This window comes from Narcine bancroftii, chromosome 7 (assembly GCF_036971445.1).
Source record: "Narcine bancroftii isolate sNarBan1 chromosome 7, sNarBan1.hap1, whole genome shotgun sequence".
Classification (NCBI taxonomy): Eukaryota; Metazoa; Chordata; class Chondrichthyes; order Torpediniformes; family Narcinidae; genus Narcine; species Narcine bancroftii.
The window spans coordinates 200753252-200766621 of record NC_091475.1 but is presented as its reverse complement, the minus strand read 5'-3'; the positions used below and the strand labels follow the sequence as shown (position 1 = coordinate 200766621).

Here is a 13370-nt window from a genome sequence, read left to right as displayed (position 1 = left end):
TGCTCTCAATTGCAGGCAAAATCTTCGCTAGAATTCTCCTAAATAGAATAATGCCTAGTGTCGCCAAGAATGTTCTCCCAGAATCACAGTGCGGCTTTCGCGCAAACAGAGGAACTACTGACATGGTTTTTGCCCTCAGACAGCTCCAAGAAAAGTGCAGAGAACAAAACAAAGGACTCTACATCACCTTTGTTGACCTCACCAAAGCCTTCGACACCGTGAGCAGGAAAGGGCTTTGGCAAATACTAGAACGCCTTGGATGCCCCCCAAAGTTCCTCAACACGGTTATCCAACTGCACGAAAACCAACAAGGTCGGGTCAGATACAGCAATGAGCTCTCTGAACCCTTCTCCATTAACAATGGCGTGAAGCAAGGCTGCGTTCTCGCACCAACCCTCTTTTCAATCTTTTTCAGCATGATGCTGAACCAAGCCATGAAAGACCTCAACAATGAAGACGCTGTTTACATCCAGTATCGCACGGATGGCAGTCTCTTCAATCTGAGGCGCCTGCAAGCTCACACCAAGACACAAGAGCAACTTGTCCGTGAACTACTCTTTGCAGACGATGCCGCTTTAGTTGCCCATTCAGAGCCAGCTCTTCAGAGCTTGATGTCCTGCTTTGCAGAAACTGCCAAAATGTTTGGCCTGGAAGTCAGCCTGAAGAAAACTGAGGTCCTCCATCAGCCAGCTCCCCACCATGACTACCAGCCCCCCCATATCTCCATCGGGCACACAAAATTCAAAACAGTCAACCAGTTTACCTACCTCGGCTGCACCATTTCATCTGATGCAAGGATCGACAACGAGATAGACAACAGAACGCCAAGGCAAATAGCGCTTTTGGAAGACGACACAAAAGAGTCTGGAAAAACAACCAACTGAAAAACCTCACAAAGATAAGCATATACCGAGCCATTGTCATACCCACACTCCTGTTCGGCTCCGAATCATGGGTCCTCTACTGGCATCACCTACGGCTCCTAGAACGCTTCCACCAGCGTTGTCTCCGCTCCATCCTCAACATTCATTGGAGCGACTTCATCCCTATCATCGAAGTACTCGAGATGGCAGAGGCCGACAGCATCGAATCCACGCGGTTGAATATCCAACTGCGCTGGGTAGGTCACGTCTCCAGAATGGAGGACCATTGCCTTCCCAAGATCGTGTTATATGGTGAGTTCTCCACTGGCCACCATGACAGAGGTGCACCAAAGAAGAGGTACAAGGACTGCTTAAAGAAATCTCTTGGTGTCTGCCACATTGACCACCGGCAGTGGGCTGATATCGCCTCAAACCGTGCATCTTGGCGCCTCACAGTTCGGCGGGCAGCAACCTCCTTTGAAGAAGACCGCAGAGCCCACCTCACTGACAAAAGCCAAAGGAGGAAAAACCCAACACCCAACCCCAACCAACCAATTTTCCCCTGCAACCGCTGCAACCGTGTCTGCCTGTCCCGCATCGGACTTGTCAGGCACAAACGAGCCTGCAGCTGACGTGGACATTACCCCTCCATAAATGTTCGTCCGCAAAGCCAAGCCAAAGAAAAAGAACTGTCTATCTTATGGCAGATAAAGCAAATCTTGTGTAACATTACTCCTGTTCTTAGTACCAGGCAATAAGGGAATCTAATGGCCAGCCCCCCCAATATAGTGATATCTGTTGCAACCAAAGAGAAAGTGGTATGAATGCATCAGGTCAGCCAATCAGCATTGAAAGAAATGGATACACCGTTTTAGGTGGGGATCCAAAATGTGGTTTGCCCACTTTCTCTCCGTGAATGCTGACAGACCTACTGAGTACCCGCTGAAGGTGGAAAATCTGACAGTTTCTTGTGCCTTTCAATCACATCCCTTCCTGCACGGGCAGCACAATTTGGATAGTGGTTAGTGAAACCCTATTACAGTGGATGTGACATGGATTTGAATCTGGCACTGTCTGAAAGGAGTTTGCTCATTCTCCCCATGTCTGTGTGGGTTTTCCCTGGGTGATTTGGTTTCCTCCCATCCTCTACAGACATGCAGGGTTGTAAGCGCATTTGGTGGAATGAGCCTCAATGACGGGAATCAGCTTCTACAGTGTTGTAAATAATGAAAGGAAAACTTTTTAAAACAATAACCATATGTCCCGATGCATTTATTAACCAAAAATATAGTTCATTTTAAACAGATGAATTCCAAAGCTCTTTGACCCTTTCAGGAAAGAAATGATCTTCATCTTTGAACCAAATATCAAATATTTTATCCTCAGAATTAACTGTAGTTAGTTTACATTCACAGGTTGAAAAGTGGCCAATTAAATTATTCCTTTCATTTTCAAAAAGAATTACAAGAATTGGAAAATCTGAAATAAAACATTTCTGGTTTGAGATCCTTTGTTAGGATTTATTTCAAATTTTCAGCTTCTGCAGGAGTTTTTTCCAATTTTCAACCTAAAGGACTTGAATTCCATTGGTAATCAAACGGGTCTTTAGCTTGGAGCATTAGCTCATTTTATCTGATGTTGAAATTGTGTCACATCTTGATGGGGCTTTATCAGGATATTTAATTCTCTCTATATTCCAGTGAAGAAACACGAATACTACAAAGAATGGCAGTGATTAGAATGAGTCAGTTTCCTCAAGAAACATGATGACATCAGAAGAAAATTTGTTCTCTTGGTTGGAATGGACTGAAGCATGGTTGATATAGCGGTAAAGCGCCAGTGATCACCGGGCTGGGGGTTCGAATCCCATGCTGTCTGTAAGGAATTTGTGCATTCTCCCCATGTCTGTGTGAGTTTTCCCCTGGGGCTTTGATTTCCTTCCGCTGTTCAAAATGTCACAGGGGTTTTAGGTTAATTGAATGTAAATTGGTCAGCACAGAATGGCCTGTTACTGTGCTGTATGTCAAATTTAAGAAATAAAAAGAGACATGAAGGCTTTTTAGATCATCAAACTCCAGGAACATAGAGCATTACAGCACAGTACAGGCCCTTCAGTTCACAATATTGTGCCAACTTATATAGACCTACTCCCAAAAAATCTAAACTCTCCCTACCTCATAATCATCTATGTGCCTGTCCAAGTGTCTCTTAAATGCCCCTATGGTTCCAACCTCCTTCACCACTCCTGGCAAAGCTTTCCAGGCACCCACAACTCTCTAAGAGGGGTTTTGACCAGAGAATTAACAGATCAGTTTGCCGTGAACAAAATGAGAAGTCAGGGCTATTTATTTTTCTTGGTCTGCAAAGGAAAGAAAGCCAAATAAATAAAGGTCTTGAAATTAACACAGAATATGCTAGAAACAGTCAGCAGATCAAGAGAAAAACATAATTTTCAACCCTTTCATTTCTGTGTCTCACTCCCACACTCACATGTCTGTCCATGGTCCTTATATACTATCCGACCAAGATCACTCACAAATTGGAGGAATGACACCTGTTTTTCCATCTGGGTACAACTCCCCAGTTAGATGGCATTAACATCAACTTCTCTGGTTTCTGCTAACCTGCTCTCCCTCCCCCCTTCCACTTTACCCTCCCCTCCCTTCCCCTTCCCAGCTCACCCTCCTCCCCTTCCCTCTCTATTCACCTAGCCTTCCCTCCTTCCCTTGGTCACTGTTGTTCCCTCCCTTCCTTCTCCACCTATCACCTCCTGCCTTTGTGACCGTGCCTTTTACTACTCTTTTGTTCAGACGCCTACCGATATTTTTCTGCAACTTGACGAAGGGCTCAGGCCTGAAACGTCGGTTATATATCTTTACCTTTGCTTTGTAAACGACACTGTATGACCTACTGAGTCTCTCCAACTTTGTGTCTCTACAGAATCAGAATCAAAATTTATTGTCGTGAACGAGTAACGACAGAGTTTTGCGGCAGCGTCAAAGTGCAGACATTCTAATTATAACCATCTTACAACATTACTATAAATTTAAAAAATTTAAATACTAGTGCTCGAAAAGTAAGGCAGGGTCTTTGGTTCATTGATCATTCAGGAATCTGATGGGAGCGGGTTAGGCGCTGTCCTTGTGCCACTGAGTGTTCGTCTTTGGGCTCCTGTACCTTTTCCCTAATGCTAGCAGAGTGAAGAGGGTATGGCCTGGGTGTGGGGGTCCTTGAGGATAGAAGATGCTTTCTTGAGACACTGCCTCTTGTAGATGTCCTCAATGGAGTGAAGACTGAGGCCTGTGATGTCGCAAGATGAGTTAAAAATGCTCTCACATTTATTCTTGTCCTGAGAGTTGGTGCCTCCATACCAGGCAAGCAGCCAGAGTGTTCTCTACGGTACACCAGTAGAAGGTTTGAGAGTTTTCAGTGACATACCTCACGAAGTGTAGCCTCTGGCGAAGAGCCTCCTTTGTGATGGCATCAGCATGGAGGCTCCAGGACAGATCGTCAGAGATGTTGACAATCAGGAATTTGAAGTTCTTGACCCTCTCCACTACTGAGCCCTCGATGAGGACTGGGTCATGTTCTCCTGACTTTCTCCTGAAGGACACTATTTGACCTGCTGAGTTTCTCTAGCATTGTTTTTTGCATAATTAACATTTTCTGTCTCAGACTCTCCATTATAATTTATCTCAGATTTCCAGCCTCTGCAAGGTTTTATTTTTGATTTTCGACCAATGGACTAATTTGGAATGAAATCAATCACGGGTTTGAAAATGTGAAAATATTCATACAAGGAAGGAACACAGGATCTTGTGAGTTTTAGTCAGGAGAAAAAAAAACTTGTTAAAAGGTTTTACTAAAAAAAATTGATTAATGAAAAATAACTACATATTTCTTTACATCAACTGTGCCATCAAATCTATACATTTTATTACAGTGCCATTCATGTTTGAGCTGTATCCTCCTGAGCAACCAGTTGTGGTCCGATCCTGCACTGTGGCCCTTCCCCATGGAGCTTTGCAATGGCCGTATCAAAATTTAATGTTCCCCCTCACCACTTCCCTCTGCCCTCCGAAGCCCTGAAGCACATCTTTTTACACTGGAAGACCAACAGGTTTTGGGCTGTGCAAACTGCTTCTTTCGCCAGGTGGATGATCTTCCAGCAACGGTTGATATTTGTCTCATTCTGACCCTGGGAACAATCTGTGGATAAAGAAATGTAGGACCTGGAAATTAAATTTTGCCTCAAGCTCTTTTTGCTATCTCTTGTCACTCAGTCAAAAGCCTCTGGATTTTGTTAACACATCTAAAGGAGCTGATCGTAGATTCAGGATCTGGAGAGTGGGGGGACGTGTGCAGTACACTCCGTTGTGTGCATCAATTGTGATGAAGTGGAGGGACTAAAATACCTTCAAATTCTTGGGAGTGTAGCAAAATATTCTATACTGAGCTACCATAGATGTCGATGTAAACACTGAGGAATTGCTGTACACGTTGTTGAGTTGATGTATATGCTGGGAAGTTTGTGTACACACTGTGGAGTCTAGTGAAAGAGTGACACCTCCATGCTTGCATGCTGGGTTTATACACATCACTGCTTCTGTCACATGGACTGGAAGTGACATTCATCCGTGATGTCATCAGACCCGGATAAAACGTGTGTTGGATGCAAGTCAGTTTCCCATGTTTTCCGCAGCACATCCAACATTTTGGGAGCCAGTTCGCTTGCTGGTAAGTGGGTCGCCACTGAGTACATATTTCCAGTGACCTGAATGGATCAACTACATTGATGCAACATGGATAGAATATTGGATGGCAGATAGGAAACAAAGAGTAGAGATTAATAGGTCCCTTTCACAATGGCAGGAAGCGACTAGTGGGCAAGGCTCAATGCTGCAACTACAGCTATTTACATTATACATTAATGATTTAGATGAAGAGATTAAAAGTGGCATTAGCAAATTTGCAGATAACACAAAACTGGGTGGGAGTATGTAATGTGAGGAGGATTTTAGGAGAATGCTGGGTGACTTGGACAGGTTGGGTGAGTGGGCAGGTGCAGTTTAATGTGGATATCCACTTTGATGGCAAAAACAAGAAGGCAGATGACTATCTGAATGGTGTAAAATTAGCCCTAGCATCCTCCCTCTTGCTGGAAGACTGAGGTCCCCACTCCTGCCAGGAGCCCAACACCTGAGTCCCATGACTCGATGCATTGTATCCGAATTTGCATTAAACCGGAGTGCAAAAAATTGGGGTTTCACTGTACTAAGTGATCCTTTTCCTGAGGGATTGGATTTAGGAGCAAGGAGGCTATGCTGCAAATATAGAAGGTACTGGTGAGGCTACATCTGGAGTTCTGCATGCAGTTCTGGTCTCCTTGCTTGAGAAAGTATGAACTGGTTTTGGAGGGCTGCAGAGGAAGGTCACCAGAATGATTGGAGAGATGAGCGGTTTAGCCTATGAGGATAGATTGAGTCATATGGGACAGCACTTGCTGGAATTTAGAACAATGAGAGGGGAATCTGATAGAAATATATAAAATTATGAAAGACATAAATGTTATTTCCATTGGTGGGGACCAGAACTAGGGGACATAAACTGATGATTCAAGGTAGTAAAATAGGCTTTCATAGAGTCCCATATAATAAATTTATTTGCTACTTAACGTTCATTAATTTCAAGAAAAACTTTATCTGTTGTCTCATAAATTCACAAAAGTCCTACCCAATACATGAATTTGTCTTGTGTCTAAAAGAATAAAAAGAATATTCCCTATCATTAGGATGAATTTTCCTCCTATTTAAAAGGACAAATAATAAGTTATACATCTAAGATAAAGAAGGAATATATGAAAGATCAATTGGACAAAGATATATTGTATTTAGAAAAGGAATTGCATGTTCATAAGAATGAAGAGAAACTAAGATTATTGGAATCAAAAAAATTCAAACTTAATACAACACAATCTTATAAAGTAGAAAGCACACACGATGAAGTATTATGAATTAGGGGATAGACCCCATAAAGTTTTAGCACGGCAAATCAAAACGGAGGAATTATCAAGAAGAATTATAGCTACAAAAAGAGAAACCGGTCAAATTACATATAAAACGCAAGAAAATTAATGATGATTTTAGGAATTTTTATAAACAATTGTATCAGTCCGAATCTTTAATGGGTGAGGGAAAATAGATGAACATCTTTCACAAGTTACATTGCCTGAATTAATTGTCAATGAAAAAAGGGAATTATCTAATTCCTTTATGGATGTTGAAGTATATAATATTTTGGCGCCTTTGCCAAATAATAAGGCTCCGGGAGAGGATGGTTTCTCTCCGGAGTTCTATAAAGAATTTAAGGAGTTGTTAATTCCTGCTTTTATGGGCTTTTTGGATCAAATGAGAGACTCTAACAACTTACCAGAATCTTTTAAAACAGCATTAATAACAGTTATTCCAAAAAAAGGGAAAGATCCTTTATTACCATCCTCTTATAGACCGATATCATTATTAAATACAGATTATAAAATTGTATCCAAATTATTAGCTTACAGATTAACTAAATATTTACCTAAATTAATAAATATGGACCAGACTGGCTTTATTAAATATAGAAGATCTGTGGACAATATAGTTAAATTTATGTCTATTAAATGTAGCCCAGAAAGAAAAAAAATACCAGCAGTAGCAGTGGCTTTAGACACAGAAAAAGCATTTGATAGACTAGAATGAGACTTTTTATTTAAAGTATTGAATGTTTTCAGAATTCCAAATGATTTTATAGATTGGATAAGAGCTTTGTATAATAATCCGAAGCTAAGGTGGTCATGAATATGCAAATATCTAAACCTTTTCCATTAGAAGGGTCATCTAGACAAGGATGCCCATTATCCCCATTTTTATTTGCATTGGCTAATGAACCATTGGCAGAAGTGATAAGAAGAGATCATGAGATTAAAGGCTTTACGATAGAAGGTTGAGAACATAAAATTAGCTTGTTTGCAGATGATGTTATATTATATCTTACAGAACCAGAAATAACATTGAAGAAAATAAATGTACGATTGGCAGAATATGGTTTGATATCAGGTTATAAAGTCAATGTAGGAAAGAGTGAAGTGATGCCTATGAATGATGGGGCCTATACATTAAGTAAGCAGGTGATGAAGTTTAAGTGGGAAAAGGAAGCAATTAAATATTTAGGAATTAATATTGAAAGAAATTTAAATAATTTATTTAAATTGAATTATCTACCATTACAAAAAAAATAATTAATGAAGATTTCAAGAGATGGAAAGATTTACCAATAAGTTTAATAGAAAGGGTAAATTGTATAAAGATGAATATTTTTCCAAGGTTGCAATATTTATTTCAATCATTACCCATTCCTATACCAACAAAGTTTTTTCAAGAATTAAAGAAAAGTGTAAGAAAATTTGTTTGGCGTAATAGAATGCCAAGGATAGGATTGGAAAAATTAACTTGGATATTTTATCAAAGAAGATTACGGTTGCCAAAATTTAAAAAAATTATTATAAAGTAGCTCAATTAAAATTTCTATCTTATTGTTATCAAATTGGGAAGAAGATGGTGTGGGTACAGATTGAAATAAATAACAAAGGAGAAACTAATCCAGAACATTTTTTGCATAAATGGAACAAGGAAGTTTTGAAAGTAGCAATTTTAAAACATTTATTCAAAATATGGAATAGAATTCATATAGAAAGAGGAATTACGAACAACCAAATAGCTAAGTTGATGTTAAAGCAGAATCCACTTATTTCTTTTACTTTAATTGATAAAATAGTAACTCCATAAAAGGCACAAGGGAATAGAATCTGGAACAAGTCAGCTGCTGGAGGAACTCAGCAGGTCAGGCAGCATCTGTGGAGGCAGAGGGAATGGTCAATCCTTCTTTGATATCTGGCACAATCATGGGATAAAGAGGATAAAAGATTATTTCTTAGGTTCTTTTTTCTTGACTTTTGAACAAATGAAAGAAAAATCCAATATATCAAATAAAACTATTTTTCATACTATCAGCTTAAATCATTTTAAAGAAAGAAAAAAGACTTCTGGAACAGAACCCATTTGAGTATTTAATAATATATACATTTATTGAGAAATTTATTACTAATATACACTGTACAGAAAAAGGAACTATGTAAGTCAAAAAAAAAGATGTGTAAAAGATTCAAATATACAAATTTGTGATGAGGCCTTGTGAAGATTATGCCAGGAGAGTGTAACCAATGCAATTATTGTTAAATATCAAATGGTACAATATAATTTTTTACACCAATTATACTACACTCCATACAAATTACATGAACTTAATTCAACTTGTTCAGACAAATGTTTCAGATGTAACAAAGAAACAGGAAATAAATGTACGATTGGCAGAATATGGTTTGATATCAGGTTATAAATGCAATTTGGTTTTGTGAAAAAGTGGGAAAACTTTGGGAGGATTTGAATATACTATTGGGACAAATTATGAAGTTACAGGTATCAAAAAATCCCAGAATATTTTTGCTTGGTGATTTATATGAAACTGATACTAAATGGAAGTTAGATAAATATCAACAACAATTTTTGAGTGTAGCAATAGCGGTGGCTCGGAAATATACGGCAGTAACATGGAAGTTAGATAATTTTATAAGGTTGGATAGATGGCATATGGAAATTCAAACTTGTAGACCATTGGAAAAGATTACTTATAATTTAAGGACTCAAGCTGAGAATTTTTATATGATTTGGAGACCATATATGGATTTCATCAGTAAGAGTCCATCCACATCGTCCATAACACCCACTCCTCCCAATTAATATGTACAGGATTCAATAATATGTTAGGAATATATGAATAGTGAATGATAAATAAATTCAGGTTTTTTTTTCTCTCTTTTTCTTTTGGGGAGGGGGATAAAAAGAAAAACAAATCTATCATTTTGTATTATTTTTATGACATTGTCTTGTTATATGATGAAGAATTTGTATGTACGTATTGAAGCAAATGAAAAATAAAATTTTCATAAAGAAAAGATAGTAAATTTCGGACGGAGATGAGGAGGAATTGCTTTTCCGAGAGTGTGGCGAATCTGTGGAATTCACGGCCCATTGAAGCAGTTTAAATATATTTAAGATAAGGTTGAATAGATTTTTACATAGTAGAGGAAATAAGGAATATAGGAAAAGGCATGTACGTGGAGATAACCCTAAAATCGGATCAGCCATGATCACATTGAATGGCAGAGCAGGCTATTTCTTATGTTCTTATATTCTTATGTAACACTGCACACTGCACAGTTCTCATTCTCTTTTGCTCCATACTTCTGTATACATGATTGTTTTGACTTACTGGACTGTTCATTAAAATAAGTAATCTCACAGTACCAAGTATAATGTGACAATGAACTGAAACTTGAACTTGGATTCCAAGCCCGCTCCTAAGGGTTCAACATGGCTTGGTTGAAACAGAAATTTTGGAGGAATTCAACTGGTCTTGCAGCATCCATGGCCGGACTGGGGAGAAAAAGAGAGAAGAATGGCGGGGGGAGGGGAGGAGTCCCAAGCAATTAAGAGGAAAGGTGGAATTTTGGCTCTGTGAAAGGTGAAAGAGGGAAAAGGGGTGAGAGAGAGAGAAAATAAAAGGAAAAGAGACAGGGGTAGAAGATGGGGTTCAAGAGAAACTGTAGAAATCGACATTAATACCATCTGGTTGGAGGGGGCCCAGACGGAAGACGAGGTCTTACGGATTATCTCAGTGTGACAGTGCATTACATTGACACAAGAAAGACTGGAGGAAGTGATCAGAAAAAATACGGCTGAGATTAGATCAACAAGGGTTGTGTAAAATGAAGGAACAGGTTCAGGACTGTATAATTGTCTCCTCATATATGTTTGTCTCATTTGTAGTTTTGGGTATTGTAATAACCTTTTGTCATTTATTCATTTCTAAATAGGTCATATAAATGCACCAACAAACATCAGGATTGTGGAGCAACATCTTGGAGATCTGAAATTCTCTTGGAAGAACAACCTCCCCTTTGATCCACAATATCATATTAAATATGTCTTTGAGTATCAATACTTTGATTCAGACAATTGGAGCAATGTAAGTTTAATTTCAATTCTTGGTGTTAGTCATGTTAAAAGATAATTTAAGATTTTTAATTTAGACATACAGCACAGTAACAGCTCCTTTTGGGCCATGAGTACCTGCCACCCACGCAATTACACCCAATTGACCTACAACCCCCGGTACATTTTGAAAGGTAGGAGAAAAGCGGAGCACCCAGAGGAAACCCAGGCAGACATGGGGAGAATGTACAAAGTCCTTACAGTCAGTGCTGGGTTCGAGCCCCGTTCCCAGTCTCTGGCGCTGTAACAGTGTTGCACTAACTGCCATGCGTACCGTGACACCCTCTATGCTAACTATGGCATCTCTAGGGTTGGTGTCACCCAGTGCAGTAACTTCACCCACTCCCCCCCCCCAACCCGGGGATGTATCTCGGGAAAATTGCCCCTATGGTAGGGGTGGCCAACCTCTCGTGAGCACAGGCTTTGTATTTGGCTTCGGCCTTTTGAGAGCAAATGGGTGGACAGAGTGGAGAAGAAAGAGGTGTGTGTTCTTTGTATGTCGGGGGAGGGCAGCAGCTCTATCCAGAGCACATTAGGAGGTTCAAAAAGTAGCATAGAGTTTTTGCCTTGAAAACTGGGCTGACGAAAAATGTTTTTGTTGCTATAATTAACTTCAGGGTGCAGAGCGTGTTGAAAGAACCAAAGACTTGTTGATCCAAACCAAGGCTTTTATTAACTAAAAGACTGGAGCCTATCACAAGTAGGTCGACCAGTCCAGAATGACCTGGTCTGGCAAGGAGCAGTCCTTTAAGACCTGCCAGTTGGTGTGGCTACACTCTCAGCCAATCACAGTCATCCTACACTTCAAGCTGTACATAGACACATTGGTGATAGAAACTGTACTATCACACAGAGATATTTTGATGTAAATAATAAATTTCTGCTGAAATATTGCACATAAATCTTATAGACAGTCATTTTGGTGTCACCTGGTGCAGTCTGCATCCCCCTAGTGATGCCAGTGCACCAAGTGAAAAATTGTCTGCTCTGCTCCCTTTTTAATCCCACTGTTCACACCTTAAACACATCTACGTTTTGACTCATCTACCCTGTGGGGGAAAAATTACAAACCTGAGCATTCATAGTACCCATGCCTCTCATAATTTAATTCTAAGATCGGTCCTAAGCCTTTAATGCCCCACAGCCTATCTAACTTTTCCCTATAACTCAAGCCCCCACTTCCTGGCAACACCCTTGTAAATCTCCATTTCACCCCTTACAATTTATCAATGTCATTCCTGTAGCCGGGTGACCAGAACTGCAAGCAATATTCTTAAGTGTGATCTCCGCAATGACTTGTACACGTGGTCCCACATGTTGCACGCAATATCCTACCCAATGAAGGCCAACTTGCCAAAAACCTTATGGGCTAATGGGCAAAGTGGGGGGGGGGAGTGGGGGAGGGGGTTAAGTGGAGCTTTGTCCCCAGCCACATCATCCTTGATGTTACTGAATGGCAGAGAAGCCTCAATGAGTCAGACAGCCGACTTCTGCTCCTAGTTCTTGTATTTGTTTTTAGACGTACAGTCATTTCAGCCCACATGTCCATGCTGCCCAATTTTGGATGGTGGCAGGAAACCAGAGCCTCCAGGGAAAACCCAAGCAGACTCAGGGAGAACTGCAAATGCCTTGCAGACAGCGCGGGATTCGAACACCACCCCCAGCTGCTGGTGTTGTAAAGGTGTCGCGCCAACCGCTACGCCAATTATTTTAATAAATTCAATTTTTTTTAGATAAAGGGCAATATTAGCAGGCCCTTAGGGCCCACAAGCCCGAACCACCCAATTGACTTACAACTCCGGTATGTTTTGAACAGTGGGAGGAAACCAGAGCACCCAGAGGAAACCCACACAGACAGGGGGAGAACATTCAAACTCCTTACAGAGAGCACCAGACGTAAACCCCAGATGCTGGTGTTGAAGCAGTGTCACACTCACCGTCCTGCCTAAAATGCCATTTTTATTAATTGAAAATCCTTACTTACATGGTTTAATTTGAACACGAATTTTGGATTCAATTGTCCAAAATTCTGGTTCCATTGGTTAACCACTATGATTTTATACCCTTCTTAGTCCTTACAGTCACCATCTTTCTTCATTTCCAGCTCTGATTGGACAATCTTTGTGCAGAGCATTGTCTGCTGCAGTTTAAAGTGGTTCATAGAGCACATATGTCTAAATCAATGATTTTCAACCTTTTTCCTCCCACTCGCATACCACTTTAAGTTCTCCCCATGCCATGAGGTGCTCAGTGGTTAGTAAGGGAGTACTTAAGGTGGTATGTGGGTGGAAAGAAAAAGTCTGAAATCCACTGTTTTAATCATCCCTCATTGACTCGTTATGTGCAACATTTCATA

General features: G+C 40.2%; 1 protein-coding gene across 3 annotated transcripts in view; it reads left to right on the top strand.

The window, feature by feature from the left end:
- The window catches only part of LOC138739606 (interleukin-13 receptor subunit alpha-2-like), an 88443-nt gene that overhangs the window by 50785 nt on the left and 24288 nt on the right, over positions 1-13370 (top strand). For all 3 annotated transcript variants that reach the window (XM_069891976.1, XM_069891975.1, XM_069891973.1), the window contains one exon: positions 10837-10988. In XM_069891976.1, coding sequence (XP_069748077.1) covers positions 10837-10988 — 152 coding nt within the window. The remainder of the gene's footprint in view (positions 1-10836; positions 10989-13370) is intronic.